The sequence below is a fragment of the Bubalus bubalis genome, chromosome 11 (genome assembly GCF_019923935.1).
Source record: "Bubalus bubalis isolate 160015118507 breed Murrah chromosome 11, NDDB_SH_1, whole genome shotgun sequence".
Lineage (NCBI taxonomy): Eukaryota > Metazoa > Chordata > Mammalia > Artiodactyla > Bovidae > Bubalus > Bubalus bubalis.
Window position 1 is genome coordinate 50963835 of NC_059167.1, and position 25120 is coordinate 50988954.

At 40.0% G+C, this 25120-nt stretch overlaps 1 protein-coding gene across 1 annotated transcript in view; it reads right to left on the bottom strand.

Annotated features, from left to right (window-relative positions):
• The window catches only part of ALDH1A2 (aldehyde dehydrogenase 1 family member A2), a 119962-nt gene that overhangs the window by 21560 nt on the left and 73282 nt on the right, over positions 1 to 25120 (bottom strand). The window contains exons 5-7 of the mRNA XM_025295676.3: positions 23965 to 24026; positions 21841 to 21969; positions 21601 to 21714 (exon numbers count right to left, since the gene is read on the bottom strand). Of these exons, the coding sequence (XP_025151461.2) occupies positions 21601 to 21714; positions 21841 to 21969; positions 23965 to 24026 (305 nt within the window). The remainder of the gene's footprint in view (positions 1 to 21600; positions 21715 to 21840; positions 21970 to 23964; positions 24027 to 25120) is intronic.

Consider the following 25120-nt stretch of genomic DNA (forward strand, 5'->3'; position numbering starts at 1 on the left):
CTCAGTTTCTTCATCTGATGAATGAAGACACCCACCAAGCAGTTAACCTGGCCCTTAGTGCCCCAGTACTGGGCCTCCCAGTGGCTCAGCAGTAAAGAATCTGCCAGCAATGCAGGAGACACAGGTTTGATCCCTGGGTTGGGAAGATCACCTGCAGGAGGGCATGGCAACCCACTCCAATATTCTTGCTGGGAAAATCCCATGGACAGATGAGCCTGGTGGGTTACAGTCCATGGGGTCCCAAAGAGTTGGACACGACTGAGCAACTGAACCCATACACATACAAAGACCCAGTAAGTTGGAAGAGTTAAAAAAGACTCAGGGCCCCTGTTCATTCTGAGGGTCTGTCTACAGTTCTCCTGGATTCTTCTTGTCTTTGAGCAGAATTCAACTTTCATAGAGGCATCACAGCTGCACTGAATGGGAAATAAGCCTGATCTTTTTCAGTTTCCCACAAAGAGTTCATTATGAAAGAGTAAGTGATCTTGTTTCTACTATGTGGCGTCTTAACTTGGCGCTCCCTGCAGAGTCTCTCAGCTGTATCTGTGTCCCCTGAACAGGCAAGGGCGGGGACCTGGGGCTCGCCCACACATAATGGAACTGGGCTAACTCTCAGCAGGAATGTTGGCACAAGTCAACTCTGACTCCCATCCTCATTTCACACAGTCTTCAAGATTGATATCAGGAGTATCCTTGGAAGAGCCACAGTGTACCAGAACCATGCTCATGGCAATGCAGTAGGGTAGGAAATGCAATTTGGAGCTTTGCATGGAAAATAATTTGTTATCAGGACAAAAAAGACCATGAAAGGCTTTCTGTGCCCTCTTTATTTAAGGTTGTTGCTTCCTGAACAGATCTAAAGTCTGGTAACATTTTTTTTTATTCATTTGTTAATCATCCATATTTCTAGGATGGGTTTATTTTCAGAGATACTTTTTCTTGATTAGTTAAGTACACATGTTGGAGTGGATTCCTTCTAGAGATATGCCACCTTTTTTAAGAAATGGGAAAATCTCTACTAGAGACATCAATAAACAGATTGAAGATGAATGGTTTTTACAATATATTTCATTTATTAAACCGCACACAAACTGACTCTCTGGTTCTTCCCACCTCTCCTTTCTTGATGTTCATTGTGCTCTAGGTTCTGTCAGGATAGAAACAGAAATGCCCCAAATGTGTGTGTACTGTAGTGTTAGTTGCTAAGTTGTGTCTGACTCTTTTGCGACCCCATGGACTGTAACCCACGAGGCTCCTCTGTCCATGGGATTCTCCAGGCAGGAATACTGGGGTGGGTTGCCATGCCCGATCTTCCCAACCCAGGGACTGAACCCATGAGTCTTACGTCTCCTGCACTGGCAAGCGGGTTCTTTACCACTAGCACCACCACTACGTGTAACTGGACATCTCTTGTCTCTTGGAAATATCTAGAAATAACAGACCAAATCAACCTGTTTGGATCTGCACCAGAAAGTAACCGGACCAAGGCATTAAAGAAGCTCCTTTAATTTAAGGGATAAATGCAATTTCAAAACTTTGTGAAATTCAGACTGTGAAGACCAGTGCAGCCGCTGCTCATGCCTCCAGCCCCTCTCTTCCACCACCGTTCTCACCACACGTATCATTCCAGCACATGAACCACTTGCCCTTCCTGGGATGTGGCTGTGTACCTCTATCAGCTCTCTCCTCTGTTTGAAATGCCTTTCCTCTCCTTGCTTACTCATTTTTCCGGCCCTACCTTTGCTACCTCCTCTGAGAAGCTAGCTTTCTGGATCTGCCCTCACTACAGTGTTTGGTTTTCCCACTTTTCTGATCCCACGTAACTCTCATACTCTTCTTGTTGAACTGTTGTCTTCCCTACCAGACTGACAGTAAGCAGAGGGACTCCTGTGCGTGTGCACATGCACACACGCGTGAGCACACACAGACATTTTCAACAACATCCGATGAGTCAACGGGCCAGACATTACAGTTGCTCTTCAAGTCTCTGGAAATTGGAGAATATGAAGTCTTTAAGGACACGGAAGTGAGAGACTGGCAGACAGGATGCCTGTGTGCAAGGCTCTGCTTTGCCACCACTGCCACCACTGCCCTTATCTTTGGCTGAAATTTCCACATCTTTAATGAAGGGAATGGCTTCATGGTTCTAACACTGAATGCACATCTATTTTCCTGGAGCTCTTAAAAACTTTTTCTTTGTCTGGGCTCTGCCTCCAGAGATTCTGATCATGGTGTCTGCAGTGGAGCCTACAGGCATGGGTATTTTTAATGTGCTGCTAGGGTTACAAACCATGGGACTAAAGAATCTTTAAGGGCACCTCTCTCATACTGTCTCTAATCTTCCCCTGTGGGTTCTATTTTTCAGTTGTTGAACACTCTCATTTATTGAGCACCTATTCTGAACTGCTTGTTCTTATAAAGATTATTTAATCCTCATGGTGATCTTGTGAGGCAAGAATTATTACCCTATTTTAGGTTTGAAAGAAAAAACATGACTCAGGTCAAGCAAGCCTGAGTTGCTGACAGGCACCCACTGAGTGGCAGGGCCAGTACAGCTGCTCTTCTCCACATGTTCTCCTAGGATTAGATACCTTCTGCTCTGAGAAGAACCCTGATGGCTAAACACACTCTCCATAACTAACAGCTATTCTAGAGTGACTGTCTTGAACATTCAGCCTCCTTCTGTTACATAAGGCTCTCCTTTTTTAATTTCAAATAAATTTTAAAAATTAAGACTTCGGGGAAGTCTCCTTTGATAGGAAGAAGCCTAGAATCCTCAAGTCAAAGGTACCCCAAGTCCCATGAACCAGGTGATCTAAAGAGATGGGCTTCTTAGGATCGGTTCCTACTCAGCCTGAGCTCTTGAGGTGAGAGACCTGCTGCAGAATGAATCATGGCATTGCAGGATGGCAGGCAGAGGCTACAGCACACTCTTTCTTTTTCTTCAGTAATCAAATTTTTCTTTAAGTGTTAAACAAGAATGGTAATAACTTAAAATCTGTACATCCAAAGATGTACACAACAAACTGGTATTTTTGATTCAAACGCTGGATAGTTTACTAATGGACTCATACAAGCTTAGAAAGATGCTTATAAGCTGTTTTTAAAAAATAACTAAAACTCTGGCAGGCCACTTCCTCCCACCTACAAAGAGGGGTGAGGTTACCCAGAGGGGAGAGCTGACCCGATTCATTACTCAAGCAGCAGAGAGGGTGTCCGTACCATGTACGATGACATTCATCTCACTTAGGAAATGAAAGGAGAACCCCGGCTGCGTAAATTAGAATCAGTGATAATACAGCTGTTAGCTACAAATGTTTGTTTGGCACGAATCAATCTGGACTCTCCTGTAGTTTGCTTTGATGGTCTCTCTGTTATCTTGTTGACTAATGATGAAATCATGGTTTGTTAACCTAACTGAATAAAGAAAACATCATACTAAGCAAAATGCAAACTGTTTTCCTATACTTTACTGAGGTTGTTTATTGCCTCTGTGTTTATAAGAGCCCTTTCATAGTCACATATTAAATATTTACATTCATTGCTTAAGTATTTAGCTGCATAAGGAGAAATTAATCCTATCTTTGAGTAACTTGTTTTCTTTTTAAAGGCCTTTTTCTAAAGTAAAATGGAAAACAGCCACCTCAAATAAGCTTCTTATTGCTGACTGTTTCAAACGTTTTGTGATACTAGAAAAATCGTTAGTGGAGCCACATTCAAATCCATATTTAAGTGACATGTACCCTCTGGAAGAATCTATACAATTTCTCAAGCAGCCTACAAAATTAAGAGAGGACAGGTAAACAAAGAAGTAAAAAACTACAAGCTGTAAAGGGGTTGGGGATTATGTGATTATTAGACTTGCCTGTGAAAGTTCTTCACTTGCCACCATTAATATAATTATAAGCTGGCTTTCATATTATAGTCAAATACTCTGGTCTTCTATTGGGCTTCCCTTGGTGGCTCACTGGTAAAGAACCCGCCTACCAATGCAAGAGATGTGGGTTCGATCCCTGGGTTGGGAAGATCCCCTAGTCCAGTATTCCTGCCTGGGAAAGCCCATGGACAGAGGAGCCTGGTGGGCTGCAGTCCTTGAGGTCACAAAAGAGTGGGGCATGACTTAGTGAGTAAACAACTTGGTCTTCTATTACCCATTGATTATATCATCCCAGAGAAGAAACTGGGAGATACTTCCGATGCACAGGGTTGGTTTCCCTCCTAGTGAATACAAATCCCTCCAGAGAAGTATCAATAGACACCACCAGAAAACTTTGGGGGAAACTAGTTAATGCACCCTGCTATACGCTATCTCACTGCATGAATGTTCCTAACAGCAAAATGGTTCATGGGGCCATCTTGTATCTTATTCTCTTCCCCAAACTCTCTATTCTCTCTCAGTTCCCTCTTTGGATATCTGCATTGATGAAGATAACATATTTAGTTTTTAATGGTCTTCCTGTGAAGATAAAGTTTATTGTGTTATATAAAGCAACAGTGAGATAGCACTGTACCCCTATTAGAAAGGCTAAAATTATAAAGACTGATTGTACCAAGTGCTAGTGAGGATGTGAAGGAGCTAGAAGTCTTATACATTGCTGGTAAGATGATGCACCCACCTTGAAAAAAAAATTTAGCAGTTTCTGAACCTAATATGATTCAGCCATTCCATTGCTAGACATCTCCCCAAAAGAAAAAAAAAGAATCAACCAATCACACACACACACACACACACACATGAACTGGTGCAGAAAATGTTCATAGGAGCTTTTATCTGTAGTAGTTCCCAAATGAAAACAACCTAAATGTCCTAAATGCACAACAGGCAAACTGTGATGTATCCATACAATTGAATATTACTCAGTAATAAAAAGGTTTTTTGATATGTGTATGCAAAAATGTGCATGGATCTCAAATAATCACAAATAATTGTATTGATTACAAATGGACAACAGAGTATATACTGTATGCTTTTATTCATATAAAATTCTAGAAAATGCAAATGACCTATAGTGGCAAAAAGCAGATCAGTGCCTGGGAATGGGAATGGAGGGGAGGGGAAAGAAGGGAGAGAGGTTACAAAGGGGCAGTAGAAAATGCCTGAGGGTGATGGATGTGTGCACTAAGTGAGCTGTGGTGATGGCGTCACAGGTGGATATATACGTCAAAACTACCAAAATGTACACTTTACATATGTGAAATTCATTGCATATCAATTATACCTCAATAAAGCTGTTAATAAAGATATATCAAGCAGTAAAAATGTTATTTTATTAGAGTAATTATACCATACATCTTTTCATTGTCCTCTGTGAACTGTTGGTAGGGAAATGATATTGAATCCACATGACTATTTCAAATGTGATTTAGTGGTGTTAATTAAAATCAAATGTATTAGAATGAATTAATTAAATTTTAAAATAATTAAAGCCCAAAAGGGAAAAAGTGAAGAGGAAAAAATATATAAACTTAAAGGAAAGCAAAAGGTGGTGAAAATAAAGAACAGATTAAAGGCTAATAAAAGAAATGACTAGAAGTAAAAGGGTGACAATTTTTGAGATTATGAATCTAAATAAAAATAAAGCATCATACTCATTATATAAGTTGACCAGTTCTCATTTAACTGCACAGATGATAGAACAGAATCATTGAGCTAGGAACTCACTGAGTAGATGATGGAAGGGTGGTCATTTCTGTCAGAAAAAAAGGCATGTGCATGGTTACAGTTGAACTGTGCAAGGCAAATCACATCTGAAGATTTGCAAGCAGTCTGGTGAGGCTAGAGAACATGGGAAGGTGCAGGGTTCAGGTCATGAATCAACCTGTTACCTGAAGCAGATTAAATATCCAGGTAGATGTGTCCACTCCAGAGCTACAAATAGAAGTCTGGAGCTCAAAAGAGAGGTTCATAACTATAAGTGACTTATTTCAGGGAAATATTCCACATGAAATACTGCACCGACTGACTGACTTGATTACTTTCACATTGGTAAATAAAAAACTTAATGAACCAATTAGGTTGCTATGGTAGAAAATCTTTTATACTGATGATCTTATAGGGAAGGAAGAGAGTTGGAGTGGGAAATGGTGGTGAATTTCCATGTTCAGAAACCAACAATTATGACTGAAATAAACCTTGGACCTTCCATTAGGAATACTGATTTTCTGCAGATAAGGGCTAAATCAACAAAAATTTCTCAAGAAGAAAATCTAACCAGCTAAGCCTATAGGGTAAAGTTTTCTATGAACCCATCAGTTGATTTCTCTGGGCTCCCATGAGCAACATAAAATTCCTCTTTCATCCAATAAGTGATTGCAGTCTCTCCCATGTCTGCTGCTGCTGCTAAGTCACTTCAGTTGTGTCCGACTCTGTGTGACCCCATAGACGGCAGCCCACCAGGCTCCCCCATCCCTGGGATTCTCCAGGCAAGAACACTGGAGTGGTTTGCCATTTCCTTCTCCAATGCATGAAAGTGAAATCGCTCTTAGCAACCCCATGGACTACAGCCTACCAGGCTCCTCCGTCTATGGGATTTTCCAGGCAAGAGTACTGGAGTGGGGTGCCATTGCCTTCTCCATCTCCCGTGTCAGGCACTGGTAAAAATTCCCTTAATTCACTCCTTATCTTACAAATGAGGGAATTCTGGGGTTCACCTGGCATACAGAGCACTGAACTGACTCTTGGTAAAATCACCTTAATTCTTCCTAAACTTAATCCTCCCCATCTTCTCTAGTTCTCCTGTGCTCTGGGCATGTTTCCCCAGAGGATGTCGTAAGGTTAGCACAGCTCCAATGCCACCACACAGCATCATTTCAGCCCAGGATCATTATGGGCACCTCTTTGTAGGTTGCTTCAAAATATGTGTAAACTAGTGATTCTTGAATGTTAATAGACATAAGAATCACTAGGAAAGCTTATTAAAATAAGAATTCCTGGACCCACTTGAAAGTTTCTAATTTAGAAGATCTTGGGTGGTGCTTAAGAATCTGAATTTAAACAAATCACTCCTCTCTCCCCCAGAGCTCACCTCCCCATTACTATAGGGAAGGTAGTGATACTACTGAAAACAATCGTAACTACATGACAACGAACAACAATGGTAATTACATTATAGTTTGCAACAAAGACATTTCTCCCTACACCAGAACCTAATTCTGGCAGACTTTGGTTGTAGGATTGGCCCCTCATCTAGGCCATAGTAAAATCGTGAGTTCCTTAATAGGTACCAAGTGTCCTCTGACAACACCACTGTCTAAATAGAGTACACTATTCCATTTAAAAAAATAAAAGAAGAATTCATAATCAGTTTATTTAAGTAAGCACCCAGGAGCCCTTCCAAAAAAGTGAACTAGAACAGCAAAACAAACAAAGTAAATATTTATTAGAAGACAAAAATATTTGTAAAATATTTATAAAAGCCATAAAACAAACAAAAGGAAAGTAAAATTTCTAGAGCAAAGCAGAGATTAGTTTTTGACAGACATTATCTGCAAATAGATTCAACTAGAATCAATCAGATTTAACTAGTATTCACTGAATTCTCACAGTATGCCAACACAGGACTGGAACACTAGCTCCATTAATCCACAAATAAACACGTAAGGAGTTCTTCCTAACTGTCTTAACAGATGAAGAAATGAGAGATGAGAAAGATCAAATAATGTGCTAAAGAGAGCTGGGATTTGATCCAAGGTTAGCTGAATCCAGCCCCCTTCTCTATTACACATTTTCCCAAGACTATATTGTTATATAAATTTCATTTAAAAATAACTATAAAACAATAACAGCTAATATTTATCGACACCTTACTAAGAGCCAGACCCTGTGTTAAAAACTTTAGATATACTAGCTTACTTCAACCTTAAAATCAATGAATTAGGTACAATCATCCTTTACCTACAGACATGCAACTGAGCATGGGGAAGATTAAATATTAACATGTACTGTGAACAAATGCACACCACCATTCAGTTCAGTTCAGTCAGTCGCTCAGTCGTGTCCAACTCTTTGAGATCCCATGAATTGCAGCACGCCAGGCCTCCCTGTCCATCACCAACTCCCGGAGTTCACCCAGACTCATGTCCATCGAGTCAGTGATGCCATCCAGCCATCTCATCCTCTGTCGTCCCCTTCTCCTCCTGCCCCCAAACCCTCCCAGCATCAGAGTCTTTTCCAATGAGTCAACTCTTCGCATGAAGTGGCCAAAGTATGGGAGTTTCAGCTTTAGCATCATTCCTTCCAAAGAAATCCCAGGGCTGATCTCCTTCAGAATGGACTGGTTGGATCTCCCTGCAATCCAAGGGACTCTCAAGAGTCTTCTCCAACACCACAGTTCAAAAGCATCAATTCTTCACTGCTCAGCCTTCTTCACAGTCCAACTCTCACATCCATACATGACCACAGGAAAAACCATAGCCTTGACTAGACGAACCTTTGTTGGCAAAGTAATGTCTCTGCTTTTGAATATGCTATCTAGGTTGGTCATAACTTTCCTTCCACCATTAGAGAGGCTTAAATTATGTCTAGTTTTCTAATATAGATCTGATATTTAATCTTGATTGCTTTTATAATGATCTGAAGACTGTGTTTGGCATACCTTACTGAAAAAAATACCTTCCTCTAGTTTTTTAAGAGGTGGAATGATGCAACATTCTTTCCAGTTTTCATTTCAGCAAAGCCATGAAGAGTATTTTTTTTAAGAGACTCTAAATAAAGGAGTGAAATAAATATACTCGAGGTGAACTACATGAAAGCTCTACACTCCCTAAATTAATGTAAAATTCTGTGAGGAGGTCTTCTTTGATCACGAGATCGATCAGATAGATTATTAACCTATCAGCTCAGTTACTACGTTTGCTTATTTAGCATAAAACACTGGATAGTTCTGTAGATGGAAATTAACTTGGCCTGAATTTAGGTAAGAGTAATATAATCTGAGAATTAGAAAGATGATTTATGGAAAATGGGTATAGAAGAAAACCTAATATTTTACTTAAGTTTTACACACTTTTGTGTCCCTTAAATATAAAAATAATTCCACTAGAACACTGGAAAATATGTTCAGCAGTCACTGAACATCTGGTGTCCAGCACTGTCTCACTCTCCCAAGTGTTCAAGGCACAAGGAAATCAGACACACACTAACTCCTCAACAAGTCCTATCTATCATGATTTGGATTTACAGGGCTATTTTTTACCCATCTCTATCAGGCTTCTCACTTTAGAAGATATTTTAATTCCAGAACATTTCATATCCATTAGTAGTCCTTTCCCATTCTCCCCTCTTTTCTGCACCTGGAAGCTACTAACCTACTTTCTGTCTACAGATCTGCCTATTATTGACACTTTATACAAACAGTATCACACAATATGTAGCCTTTTGTGACTGGCTTCTTTCATTTAGCATGTTGGTAAGAATCACCCATGGCAAAGCATACATTGGTATTTCCTTCTTTTTTGAGACTGAATAATATTCCACTGGGATGGCTGGATGGCATCACTGATTCAATGGACCTAAGTTTGAGCAAACTCCAGGAGATAGTGACGAACAGGGAAGCCTGGCATGCTGCCTGTTTGCATGGGGTTGCAAAGAGGCAGACACGACTGAGCAACTGAACAACAACAACATTCCATTGTGTGGATATGGACACACCCACATTTTGCTCATCAACTCATCATCTAATGGATACTCTGACTGTTTCCACTTTTGGCAATTAGGAATAATATTTTTGTATGCTTCTATGTGGTGTTAGATTTTGTCAAATGCTTTTTTCTCTCTACACAGATGATTGTATGGTTTTGTCCTTTGTTCTATAAATATGGAATATTACACTGACTGATTTTTTGGGTATTAAACTGACCTTCCATTGCTGGGATAAATCCTATTTGGTCATACTATATAATCCTTTAAGTTTCTGATTTCTGTTTGATAGTATTTCATTGAGGATTCTTGGGTCTATATTCATAGAGAACATTGGTGTATAATTTTTATATGATGTCTTTTTCTGAGAAGTCTTCTACACTCTGGCCTCAAGTTTTAAACTGAGAATTATTTTCAATGGCTTGATTTGCAGAACATTACTTTCTAGTTCATCTGCCTCCCAACATTTCTCCCTAAGCCCTCTCTCAATCCCTATTCTCTTCACTAAGACCTTCTGTACTCTTCAGCCTCTAGTTGTTGAAATACTGCTAAGCTAAGTCGTTTCAGTCGTGTCCGACTCTGTGCGACCCCATTGACGGCAGCCCACCAGGCTCCCCCGTCCCTGGGATTCTCCAGGCAAGAACACTGGAGTGGGTTGCCATTTCCTTCTCCAGTGCATGAAAGTGAAAAGTGAAAGTGAATTTGCTCAGTTGTGTCTGACTCCTAGCGACCCCATTGACTGCAGCCCACCAGGCTCCTCCGTCCATGGGATTTTCCAGGCAAGAGGACTGCAGTGGGGTGCCATTGAACTACTTCTTCCCAATTTACTCTACTTACTCATATCCTACAAGACTAATATTAAATCTCTCTTTCTCTTGAAGCCTTGACAGACCATCCAACCTACAGAACTCTCATTTTTTTAGGATGCTAATAACATATTACAAACTAACATGTGCTTGTTGCTTACAACTTATAAAAACTCACTGTGCATTTAATTCTCACAACTCTGAAAAATGTATGCTTACTATTAAGCAAATTTTGTACAGAATTAAGTGGTTCATAATTATATAGCTACAAAGTAAAAGATATTAAACCCTAAGCTATTAGTGGCGTTCTGAAGAAAGAAAGTGTTCATCACCTTCTAGTTCTGGGATTAAGCTTTTATTTCTCAAATTTAATCTTTCCTCCTTTGTATACCTAACAAATACCTAATATGATTGCTGACTACACATCAGATGCTACTTGGGGTAGTGAGAATAATGACTAAGGGACAGTGAAAAATAATGCAGCCCCACAATCTATGTATATGACCAGAAACTGTAATCCTCAAAAATTAAAGCTTAAAAAATCAATACTAAACTAATAATAAAATTATCTCACCCCAGAAGATTAGAAATTAGTTATTTATAGGATTATAATCCTTTAAGGATATCCTACACCAAAGAAACCAAGGACTTCTAAATCCAAACATCATTAGGGTTGTATCCTTATGACTTTAGTTGTATAAACAGAAGTATATAAATTTGTAACCTCATTGAGTATAATATATCTAATTTGAGACAATGGGAAACTGAGAAAATTTGCCTGAAACCTACCTAACCAAAGGCAATTTGGAATATCCATGGCGATTATGGGAAACTTTTGAAATCCTCAAACTTAAATAGCTCTAAAATTTCCCAAACTGAATGAAACACATATTTCAATTGGTAATTTGAAGTTTCCATTGTCGGGAGCCTAAAACTACCTTTCTGCAAAGTAACATTTTAAAATTAAGATGCAAAGATAAAATAGGAGAAGTGGCCAAGATGGTGGAGTGGGAAGACATTGAACTCACCCTCCTCCCTCAGGCACACCAAAATTACAACTATTTAAAGAGTAATTATTGGTAAGAATGACTGGAAGACTAGCAGAAAAGATCTTCTGTAAGTACATATACAAAGAAGGAACCACAATGAAGTGGATTAGAGAGGCTGAGATGCAATATGATCAAGGCCCATGCTCCTAGACAGGTGACCTGCAAGCAGGAGAATAAGAACAATTGTGGAGATGCTCCCCCAAGGAGCCGGGGTCTGAGCTCCACACCATGCTTCCCAGCCTGGGGACTCTGTACCAGGAAGAGAAGCCCCCAGAACATTTAGCTTTGAAGGCCAGTGGGGCTTACCTTCAGGAGACCCAAAGAGCTGTGGGAAATTCCATTCTTAAGGGCACACACAGAACATGTTCCGAGACCCAAGGCAGGAACAGTAATTTGAAAGAAGCCTAGGTCATACCCACCAGCTGATCTTAGAGAGTCTATCAAAGAGGAAGGGGGCCATTGGGGCTCCCTCAAAATGAGGTGGCAAAGGAATATGCTCCAAATGCAAGAACAAGGTAAAATACCAGAAGAACTAAGTAAACTGGAGATAGGCAATCTACCACATAAAGTGTTCAAGGTAATAATCATAAATGTGCTCAAAGAACTTGAGAGAAGAACAAATGAACACAATGAGAATTTTAACAAAGAGTTAGAAAATATAAGAACCAAACAGAGCTGAAGAATACAATAACTGAAATAGAAAATACACTGGAAGGCATCAACAGTAGATTGTATGATCCAGAGGAACATATTAGTGAACTAGTAGAGTAGGGGAAATCATCCAAGCTGAACAAAAAAAGTAATTTTTTAAAAATGAGGGCAGTTTAACAGACCTCTGCGACAATATCAGATGTGCTAATATTCACATTATAGGGATCCCAGAAGAAGAAAGAGAGTAAGGGGCAGAGAACACATTTGAAGCCTATATATATATATATATATATATATATAAGGGCTGAAAACTTGCCTAATTAGGGAAAGGAAATGCAATGTCCCATATAGGGTTAACCCAAAGAGGAATATACCAAAGCATATTGTAATTAAAATGACAAAAATTGAAGTTAAAGAGAGAATATTAAAAATAGCAAAGGGAAAGCAACTAGTTATATACAAGGGAACTCCCATAAGACTATGAGCTGACATTTTAGCACAAACTCTGCAGGTCATAAGGGAGTAGCATGAGACATTTAAAATGATGAAAGGAAGAAAAGCTACAATCAAAAATACCCAGCAAGACTATCATTCATAGTTGAAGGGAAAATCAAGAGTTTCACAGATAAGTAAAAGCTAAAAGAGTTCAGCAGCACAAAATAGTTTTTACAAGAAATGTTAAAGGCACTTGTCTAAGCAGAAAAGACCACAATTAGAAATATGAAAATTATCAAAGGAGGAATCTCATTGGGAAAGGCAAATATATGATAAAGATAGTAAATCAACCACCTATAAAGCTAGCAATGGCACCCCACTCCAGTACTCTTGCCTGGAAAATCCCATGGACGGAGGAGCCTGGTAGGCTGCCGTCTATGGGGTCGCTAGGAGTCCAACACGACTGAGTGACTTCACTTTGACTTTTCACTTTCATGCATTGGAGGAGGAAATGGCAACCCACTCCAGTGTTCTTGCCTGGAGAATCCCATAGACAGCGGAGCCTGGTGGGCTGCCGTCTATGGGGTCGCACAGAGTCAGACACGACTGAAGCGACTTAGCAGCAGTAGCAGCAGCATAAAGACAGCAGGAAAGTTAAAAGACAAAAGTAGTTAAGTTATCTACATCCACAATGAGTAATTAAGGGATACATAAAACAAAACTTATCAACCTGGTTTCTCTGATTTACATCTGCTAGTTCATATCCTTCCTGGTGAAGGCCAGGCCCAGTATTGGATGAAAACTGCTAACAGGGAGAATCCTGAAAGGTGTCTAGAATTAAAGCTGGAGATGAGCCCACTAAGTTTTTATATGATCAGACTCAGGCAACTGCTACACAACTTCATCAAGCAATTTCTGGACTTTTCCAAAGCCTGTTGACTGGGACATAATTCAAGTTTGCACACAAAAATCTGCTGAACCCGTTCACGACCATTATATTCGACTTCAGATTGTTAAGGAAAATTCTGGCCTTCCTTCAAATGTTGATCCCACCTGGGGAGCTTTTGATTTTGTGTTTATCAGTGGGCTGAACTGGGACCTTTCCCTTCTAGTAAAAAGGACCAGGATGGGATGGGTAACCCATGGGATGTCCAGTTCAGATGCAGTTAATCTGGTATACCAGCTCTCTCACACTTTAGAGGAGTCATCTAAAAGGAAGATCAACAAAATTCTTAATCTTCAACTCAAGCAAACGAAGACCCCTTAAAACAAAACAAAACACACAAAAAAACCCTCCTAGTTATTACCTTTGCAAAACAGCCAGGACATTGGAAAAGAGACTGTTACAAATACAAACTTCTGGCACCTTCAGGTCTCTTAACTAGTTTTTCCATTGTCCTAATCCTCAAGGAAGTGGCTCTGAGGAACTACAGGGGGCTCCTCCCAACCCTCCCTCTTACTCATCTTAGAGAAATATTTCTCCAGACTGGGGCTGAATCTCTTCCAGTCCTAACATTAGAGCCACATCTCGGTGCCCAACCCTACTACTATAAAGCAGTGCTCTTTCAGAGTACTGAGACAGTTCAAACAGTGAGGTTCTCTAGTGAACTTCATGAGTTTCCTTCTCTGAATCTATTCCCTTTGGTTTAGACCCTTTGAGAGATAAATACTCTTTTCTTCTTAGTTCCTCCATCCAAATCCATTTTCACCTGAGATTTCTTAGGGAAATATAATTCCAGAATTCCTCTAAGAAAGAGGGGAAAATTAATTACTTTTCCCTTCTTTAGTTAAAAAATTGCCACTGCCCTTTTGGTGAAGGCCACCAAAAAAAAAACTGTCATGGGACCCCCCTTTAACCACTTTTGTACCTCATGTAGGAAAAGCTCACCTGAATTCCATTCATAGTCAACATTTCTCAGACACCTGCCTCACCTCCTATAAGTCTTTATGATAACTGCTCTTCATAGAACTCTTTCACAGAGTAAAGGTAACCCTGCTGCTCTTCTCCCCTCTGTCACTGATGAAGTCCCTCATGACTGCTTAACACTGACAGGTCTCCGCTTGACTCCTTGAGATGATATGCAGGAAAATGCTTTAGGAAACACTGACTTCTCATGGTTCTCTGATGGTTTCTTTTTAAAAAGTGACAATGACAAATACTGTGCTGGGCATGATATTACAACCCCTTTTAATACTGTTGCAGCAGCATCTGTACTTATGGCTACTTTGGCTAAACAGGCTGAATTATATACTCTTACACAGGCTTGTCCTTCAAAGTGCCACTGATAGTAGACATGCTTTCAGAGTAGCCATGATTTTGGAATGTTGTAGGAGCAACATGGCTTCCTTACATGCGTGCTTAGTCACTCAGTCATGTCTGACTCTTTGCCACCCCGTGGACTGTAGCCCGCCAAGCTCTTCTGTCCATGGGGATTCTCCAGGTAAGAATACTGGAGTGGGTTGCCATGCCCTCCTCCAGGGGATCTTCCCAACTTAGGGATCAAACCTGGGTCTCCCACATTGCAGGTGGTTTTTTTTTTACTGTCTGAGTCACCAGGGAAGCCCAAAGAATATTGGAGTGGATAGCCTATCCCTTCTCCAGGGGATCTTTCCAACCCAGGAATTGAACTGGGGTCTCCTGCATTGCAGGCAGATTCTTTACCAGTTGAGCTACCAGGGAAGCCAAAATTTTAAATGACCCTTATATTCAAGAATTATTGGATGCAATACTTTTTACCTGCTGCTTTTATTAAGATTCCAGGATATTCTAAACTTGACTTTCTGTAAGCTAAAAGAAATCACCTTGTTGACATTTCCAGAAAGAATGCTGCCCTTAAAGAAATCAACAACAACCAAACCTCTGGCATGGTCCAAAGAGATATTTCCCCAAGTGGTGACTTTTAGAAAAAGTATAGAAGTCAAACACTGTTGGCCTCAAAGAAGGGAAAACAAGACTAGAAATTCAACAATTGTTGGTTTGACAAAAAGAGGAAGCTCTGGTTTGGACCAAATAACAACTCAGTCCTAGTGGAGATTCTAAAATTCTCACTCCTAACCACTATACATACATTAAACCATTGGTCTAGTGACAAAATGATAGCATTCATGAATCAACATTGGTGAGGCAACATTAAGGCTCCAAGAAGTTATCACTTAACCCATTTGTCTGAAATATATACCCCAAATAAGCCTGTCTGCACTGCTCCTGGACATTTCAAACTGCCTAATGACCATGGGCAGAGAAGGCAATGGCACCCCACTCCAGTACTCTTGCTGGAAAACCCCATGGATGGAGGAGCCTGGTGGGCTACAGTCCATGGGGTCGCTGAGAGTCAGACACGACTTCACTTTCACTTTCACTTTCAATGACCATGTGAGGTCTGGAAAAGGATTTCATACAACTTCCTCCATCTCATGAATATAACTATGTTTTAGTTCTGGTCTGTATGTTTTTACACTGGGCTGAAGCCACCTCCTGCAGACAGGCTACTGCCTCTTCTGTGACTAAAGTCCCTTTGAAAAAGATTATCACTACCTGGACAACTCTTGAACTTCATAGTGATCAAGGAACTCATCTTACTAGTCAGGTAAGACAACTGTGCACTGTTTGGCCAGTTTCACAACACTTTGACCATACTTACCACTGTCAACCCTCTAGTTTAGTCAAATGCACTAATGATATTGTTAAGATTCAAACAGGAAATTTGTAGAGTCCCTAAAAAACCTTGGCCAAAAGCATCACCATAGAGGTCCTTCTAGATCTTAGATCGATATCTTTTGGAACTCATAAACTCTCACACTTTGAAATCATCATTGAATGCCCAGTGCACTTGGCTCCTGCCTCTTGACTCACTGGTAAGAAAGATCCTGCAATATTGCAAAGGCCAAATTGCTTCTATTAAAAACAATCATGTTTTGGTACAGCAATCTTTTTACAGTGTGCTCTTGGGAGACAAAGACATTGAGCATCACACCTTATGCTCTGTGGAGATTCTATCTACTGGAAAAAACTTACAGAAAGACTTTCTTCAACCTTGCTGGAAAGATCCCTCTATCTAGTACTGCTAACCAACCCATGTGTCACTGAACTCCAGGGAACAGACTTTGGATTTATGTGATACAGTGAAAGAAAGCACCAAACTCTGGCTGGGCCTGCACATCATTGGGGACCTGAAAGTAAAGATTCCCTGGAATTGAAGCAGACAATATCTGATGAGACAGCCTTCCCAAGATAATCTGGACCAGGTCTGTTGAAAACTCGCCTGCCAGACCTTTAATGATGATATGATACTTCAGAACATCTCAGATGTCTATGATCTTGATAACACAAGGGTTTTACATAAAAACGGCCTAAAAGAGTTCTCCCTCCTACACTTCCTTGTTAGTAGAATATGACCTCAATAGGTTTTCAATCTGCATGCTTTCCCTCTCATGTGAGAAACTACACCAAAGGTCCTTCCTGGCACTGAGAGATAAAATGCTGCTGAAACCAGAAAACTGGACTCCTTACCAGCAATGCTTTCAGAGAAAGGTCTTGATCAAAAGGAGAAAATATAAAAAATTAATAAACACAAACCTCAATCAAAATAGACTTGGGAGATCAGAAAAGGGAGCTCTACCATTTATGACAGTAGCAGAGCCCAACAGAAAAAAGAAAATCTCCTTCTTACCTGGCAAGGGTTCACGCAATGAGAGGAGACTGTCACAAGTCAGGCAACAAAAACAACTATACTTCAAACTTTCAATTTCTCCAGTGGACTCTGTTTACTACAGCTCTCCAATTTCCTTTTCCCTTCTTTAAAAGAGTACTCTCCTTGCTGTGGAAGGATATGCATGGGGTTTGCCATGGCTGTAGACCCCAAACTGCAATTCTTTGCTGATTCTGAATAAACTCATTTTGGCTGTAGGAATAACTGGCAGTCTATTTCTCAAAAACTGTCACTGAACTTGCCCTCGCACTGTAAACAACTAGAAAAGTACATGAAATTGCTTCCTTTAAATGGAATATCATGCAGTATGGGACTGTGATTCTAGAGATAAAAGAAAAAAGAGAATGAAACCATCACAATATTGTAAAGCAATTATCCTCTAACTAAAAATAAAATTTTTTTTAAATTAAAAAAAAAAAAAAGAAAAGAAACAAGGGAAGACCTTTTGCATCATGGGATGTTAAGACCAAAGTAGAACATGCTGATCTCACTGAAATGATGAAATAGATTAGAGTTTAGAGAGAATGAGGTGGTTAAAAAGTAAAAGGCTTAGTACCAGAGAGTACTGACAATGCAGTCAAGGAAACTTATGGGGGTCCCATCAGTTCTCTGGCTGTATACCTGTGGTGACTGGTATACTTCACAAGACGGGATAAAGAACAAAGATCAGGGAATTTGTATGCTGAATAATCCTCAGAGCTCATATAGGGTTGGGGACATCTGAGTTCTGACTAACCAGAGTAGAAAGACCTAGTTGAACATTGAGAATATTCACGACAAAATCCAGAAGGATCCCAACTTAGTAATCTTAATATATTATATTATCTTAGTAAAAGATAAACTAGTCCTTAATGAAGCTTAAAATTAAGTGTCAAAAGGGTCAACCTGTACTGCAAGTGATTTAATTACCTAACAGAAAAAAGTCCAGCACTCTTAAAAGAAAGAAAACAAAATCTACATGGTCCATAATGTAATGGGCACAATGTTCAGCATCCTTTCAAAAATTAATAGACATGAAAAAGCATACATATTTGAAAAAACATTATCTATGGTAAAACAAAGATAAGAATGACTGCTAACTTTTAAAAAACAGAGCCAGTCATTAAAAAAAAAACAAAAAACAGAATGACATCTTTAAAGTGTTGAAGAAAAATAAAACAAAATAAAAACTGTTGAATCAGAATTTTATATTCACAAAAAATCATAAAAAATGAAAACAAAATAAATATTCAGACAAACAGAAGCTGAGAGAATTTGTCACTAACAGACCCACACTGTAAGAAATGCTAAAGAAAGCTCTCTATACAGAAGAAAAATATCAGAAAGAAACATAGGCAAAAAAAAAAAAAAAAAAGAGAGAGGGTTAGAAACGGTAAGTATGTGAGTAAACGTAAAATAATTTTGTTTTCTCATGATGGCTCAGATGGTAAAGAATCTGCCTGCAATGCTGGAGATCCAGGTTTGATCCCTGGGTTGGGAAGATGCCCTGGAAAAGGGAATGCCTACCCACTCTGATATTCTTGCCTGGAGAATTCCATGGACAGAGGAGCCTGGTGGGCTACAGTCCATGGGGTTGCAAAAAACCAGACACAACTGAGCAACTAACACTTTCACTTTGAAGAGATAGTTGAATTTTTAAAACAAGAAGTGTAGCAATGTACTATGGGCTACATACATACGTTACAGTGAATTCTAGAACAGCTGCAGCATGAAGGATGCAATGAGAAACAGCAGAATTCTGTTGTACTGTTATTACATTACAGTATAACATAATACTTTTAAATAGTAGACTGTGATTAAAACGCACATTGTAATTACTAAAGCAACCACTTTAAAAAGAGGCTTAGCTGATAATCCAAAATAAAAGATAAAATGGAGTACTCAATTCATCCGAAATGTGGCAGAAAAAGAGGAGAAAGGGGACAAAAAGCAGATGGGACAAGTAGAAAATAAAAGTGAAAATGGGAGATTCAAATCCAATCATATCAATAATTGATTAAATACTGAACAACAAACCCCTCACCAAAACAACCACCACCACCACCACCACCAGGCACGGGAGAGTACATATTGTATATTCCATTTATACAAAGGAAGGAATCAGAGGAAGGAAAATTAACAAAGAGGGTCACTGATTGCCTGGGGCCAATGGTATGAGAAATGTTTTTAGGGTATGGAAATATTCTATATCTTAGTTTGGGTGATGGTTATGTGACAGTGTATATTTGGTACTTAAATGAATGCATTTTATTGTATGTAAATTATACTTCAGTCTTTTTAAAAGTTTAAAAAACTTTTTGAATGGCAAAACAGAGACTTAAACCCAGGCAACTTAGAAACAAGCACTTATGTTCTTATTGATCCACTATGCCACTTCTTGTCTGGCCTGAAAGATTAGGTCATCCTCTCAACATGACTTTCCAACACACAGTATTGGGACTTTAAAAAAAGTGCTCAGTTTTTAAATTGAAATATCCTCGGAAGAAAAAAAAATCCCTAGAAATTAATTTATCAAGACAAGCCTAAGATGTAAATGATGACATCAGTGAAGAACACTGTAGGGCAAATAACTGAAGAGCTTTACACCACGTTCCTGGATGAGATGTCAGTCTTCTAGAAAGAACACTCATCTTCAATTTAATACAGACAGGTAATGGGATGCCAATCAAAATTCCAATGAGAGCTGTGTGGAGGAAGGTAAGGTACTTGGAAAACCAAACTGAAATTTTATCTGAAAGAATGTACAAGAACAGCCTAAAGGTTTTGAAAAACCATATAAGAGGGTATATTGCCTGCCATACTCCAACACATCTTTTAAAATCTTATAATTAAGGCAATCTGGTACTAGTGAAAATACTGAGGAGTGATGTTACCAAGATGGCAACACAAACTGTTCCAGACTTTGCTTTCCTTCACAAGAAGCCTAAGGAACAATTGTTAAAAAAAAACCAAGACGTCACTGAGAGAACCCTAGAACACAAGGTTAAGCGGGAAGCACTCTCCTGTAGGAGACCCACGAGAAGGGTTAAGAAAAGCAGCTACATTGTGACTACACTGCCCTCCCAGGGGCCACTGCAGCCTCATGGGAGACATTTCTCCTGACCCTCTGGCTTCCCCAGTGGGAAAGGAGAACTCAGAACTGTGAGCTGACCTGTGGGAGCCACTACTCTGATCTCACACCATGGGCACTGCAGGGGAATCTGCAGAGCTCAACCACCACCGAAATGAGACTGCAACAGAGAGGGGGGAGGGGTTGCAACACACAAATCCTGGCAGACTGAATTCACATCTGCAGTGACCGAGCAGTAATCCCAACCAGTGGCTCTGCTCATCTGCAGAACCGAACTGGGGGCACACTCTGACCAGGGAACACAGATGGGCGCAGATCGGCCTGATTCATCTCCTCAAATGAGGACTTCTGCCAGCCCTAGGGCCCAGTCTGCCCTGCCCCAACAAGAAGCTGAACCACAGCACCATTCACTGAAGAGTGTCTTCTAGTCGCATCTGACCAGAATGACTGATAACTCCTGAAAGACATGTGGCCCAGTAGTGCTTGAGCCAAGAAGTGGACAGGCAGGCAGAGCCCACTGACCTCAGAGCAAGGTCAGTACAGAACACACAGTGCTCGCCTGCAGCTGGGTTCAGTTCATACTATATTACCTATGGCTACTTTGTGCTCCAGGGGCAGAGTTAAGTATTTTCAATAGAGACCATATTGCCAGCAAAGTCCATAACATTTGCTATCTGGCTGTGTTTTGCAGAAAAAAATTGCTGATCTCTACTCTCTATGACCTTTTAAGGCTCATGGTCATAGTTAGCTGCAAACAGCATCTACAGGAGTTGGGGATATAATGATAAGACAAAGCTGTGTTTCCATTTTCATCTTGACCAGAGATTAATTACCATTTCCAGTTCTTAATTTGTGTTCTTGATTCAAGAAAGTGTTCAGAACCCCAGCTTCTGGGATAGACTCTTTGGGGACAGTTTGTTAGTTTGTTTTTGCCTCTGATATATGTTCCTTTTATTTCAAAATATAATAGGGTTTTGTTTTTCTGGGACAGGTCTCATACAAATGGAACACACAAGAGTCCAGAGATTTGAGACACAAATAGTCAATGTCCACCTTTACTTTGTCACCCACATCAGTCTTCTAGCTATGATAAGACCTTGTGAAGGTCTTATCTGCTTGTTAAGACCTTGAGTAGCCACTGCTCTTTGGGTGTTCAGTCCATGGGTAACATTTTCAATTTTCTCTCAAACCCTCTACTCATTTGCAGAACTGTTCTTTAAGTTGTGGTTTCTCAGGCACCTACCTCAGTAGACCCTGTGAACGCAATCTTGTCTATGCCAACGTGAGAAGCTATTGCTGCCCCGGCCGTTGGCCCGTATCCTGGCAAAATATTGATGACTCCTGGTGGAAAGCCAGCCTAACAAAACAGAATTGGAGGAAACGTGGCTTGTGAAAGCTGATGAAGCACATTAAATCAGATATGCTCCAGTAGGCCCCAACTGTAAGGAGGGTGGGAGCCACTCCTGAGGTCGGTTTCTCTTACCTCCTTGATGAGGGCTCCCATGTAGAGCGCGCTGAGTGGTGTTTGTTCTGCTGGTTTAATAACTACTGTATTGCCACAGCACAGAGCTGGAGCAATTTTCCAAGCAAACATCAGCAGGGGGAAGTTCCACTGAAAGGCAAAAACTCAGGGTTGATAGATGGAAAAATATTCCTCCATTACTTTGTTTTCAAGCTGTGACTTCTCAGATTTCTCAGACTGGTCCTCAACATAAATCTTGTCCCACCACAGAGTATAGATGTTTGGATTTTTTAATTACTTCATTAAGAAGAGAACAGGATTGACCTTGAAAATCTCCCCTATTCTCTCTCTGGTCAGCAAATTACTATTTTCCAGCTACCCACAAAAAGAAATCTTATCGTAAAAAGGGAGTCTTTGTTTTGTTTCAGCTTTTCATTGTTGTCATTTTATATGTTTTTAAAATTAGCTTTTGGTTCCAGTAAGTTCTTGTGTATGAAAACTTTTTCTTGCATTTGTGATTTTTTTATACCAGGGTTTCAGGCTGGTATAAAAGCTCTTCAGAGAGGAAGACCTAGAAGTCAGCGTATATTTCACGGCAGTACCTTTTTCTTTACCTACGTGTATTGTCACAAAACACACAATTACAAAAAATAAAGTGCATCTACTGATGAAGATGCAAAAATCTTAGTTTGTCTCCTGGCCACTGCATAATAAACTAATGGAGATTAAAAAATATATGTGTGTATCTGAGATTGGGGCCTAAGATGGTTTACACCAATTTTAAAAAGGATATTAAGCTCGTACTGTTATAAGTGCAGGCATGAGCCTCAGTACTATCAGGTGTCATTGATAATTTCATTAAGAAAGAAAACAGAAATCCTGGTGCCCTGGCTCCAGCCCCTGACCACAATGTGTTTCTGCCTGAAGCATCTCAGCTGCCATCCTTGAAGGATTCTCACTGGCCCTGGCAAGCTTGCAAAAATATACAAGTGTCTTGCCTTCACCAAACACCCAATTTCTTTCCCCCTTAGTTGTTTATAAACTTGGGAGTACACAGTGATGTTTTAATTCCATCTACAGTATATAAATCTTGGGAGCGCAGTAATTGAGCCGAGCTGGCTGACAAGCAGCTCTTGTCCTGTCAGTGAAAGCTGCAGCTAACTGAGTCTGGGGAAGGCAGGAAAAGCAGGTTTGAGTTCCTGCAATTAAGGTGACAGACCTCAACCCGGCTCTGATCTGAGTGGGATTTCCCTGGGTGGTTTAGGGGCAGAAGAACTTAAACCAAATCTCTCATCTTCTCCTTTCATTCTCGAATAAATTTCACAGTAACCCAGAGTTTGTGGACCTTTAAAATAATTTATTAATATGTCCCCCAAATCTTTGGCTCCCAAAGCTGAATATTATCTTGAGTTATTCTCCTATATTTTGAGAAAACTTCTTGTCTGTACTTTAAGAATTTAAATTGAGGCTCCCCTGAAATCCTTGCCAGAATGATTAGCTAGACTCTCCTGCTGGAAGACTCGATGATGTTTTGTATAGTGCCAAGGCTATGTATGAGGCAGAGAGGGGAAAAAAAGACAATGTTTAATGTTCCAATCCAAACACTAAGCACTACATCCATTTCCCTGTACAAGACACACAACAGCACGGCATGGTTTCAATTATGACTGTGACGTTAATTGTACTGCTGTGTCTTCTGCAGGGTCTTCTATCTAGATTCTTGTGAAAAGAAACAGTGGGAAAGAATGGGATTAAAAGACCATACAAAACAATATGCCTGGAAAAATGGTGAGTCACAGTTCTAAAAAATAAACAAGCAAATATAACAAAGCATTAATTTTCCATAAGCTGAATGGACATCCATAACTGAAGGCAGGTTATTAATACACTGGGCTTTGCTTTGCTTATTTTAATCATGAGAATTCCATAACTTGAGAATTCAACTCCTGGTAACGAAGCTGAAACCCTATTAACCTGTTCAAATAAGCATTTGCAGGGAGGCTGTTAAAGATATGTCAACAACATGAACTCAGTTTTTTTCCCCCAGTAATGGAAAACACACATTGCTGAAGTCCATGTTTTATGTATCTTTAAGAGAACTGGTTCAAACGAAAATAAATACGGGGCGTGAGGAGATACACTCACCGGGATGATCTGTCCACATACACCAATGGGTTCATGTCTTGTAAAGGTAAAATAATCTCCATCTGAAAGAAACAAGCACAGTAACTGCCACCGAGTTCAGATGAGAAGAGCTGCAGAGGGAGAACACAAGTGGCAGCAAAAAGCAGAAATAAAGTTGAAAACACTTTTTTGTCATGGTTCCCACTCCACTGTGTATTAAAGCTAGTAGAAGCTATCACTTGGCAAAGGGTTTCTCCACATCCGGTTCCCAGACACCCAAACAGAGTACTGGTAGAGGGCCTTGAAGGCAAAATAAAGGATGAGTTTATCACACCAGATGCTGTCCTGGGGGTGGGCGGTGGGGAAGGGCAGAGCGGGGAGTGGCTGGAAATTGGAAAATATTAAATATTATATTAACTATCAAAATGATACTTATATATGGAATAGTTACTTGAGTTAAAAACTGAGGTTCCTCAAAATTTTAAATAGCTTTCTGAAAATATTAAAAAAAAAAAAAAGAAACTAAGTAAAATGCTATTGGGTAAATTTAAAATGCCAGGCAACTGGAAAAGGCGAGATTTAAAAGTAAGATCTGTTTTATAACTCAGTCTTGGTGTCCAAATGCACTTCTGGGCACTGGGGGAACCCAGGCATGTCTAGGCCTATTTCAAGAAGGCAAGAGTCCACTTCAAAGAAGATTTCATCAATAACCCAAAGCCTCCACCTTCAAACCAGCCATGAAAATGAGGATGATTTAATGACCTTGTTTTCCCTATAGGAGCAAGTGGCAGTTGGAACAAATACCCAGGAAACCCAAACCAAATTCTTCTTTAGGAAAGTACTATTATGTTTATCTGAATTATTTTAAGTGGCTAAAGGAAAAAACCAAAGAATGCCTGTTTTTAGCATAAAGCTTTTCATTTTTGGTATTGGGTCTTCCCTGCACCCCACCCCCATTGTCAACTCTTTGGCCACTTCACTGACACTTGTTTTCTCTCTCAAAAGATGTTCACTGGGGAAAGTGGAGACCCTCTGTTAATACTCAGGAAGAGCATTACTATTAGAGATGTGGACAAAAGTGGGGACAGGAGGAGATGTTAATTCTTCCCAGAATTAACAGCTATCTGTTGCTGGCACATCTTTTCAAAGAACTTCCCCCCCCCCCCCCACATACATT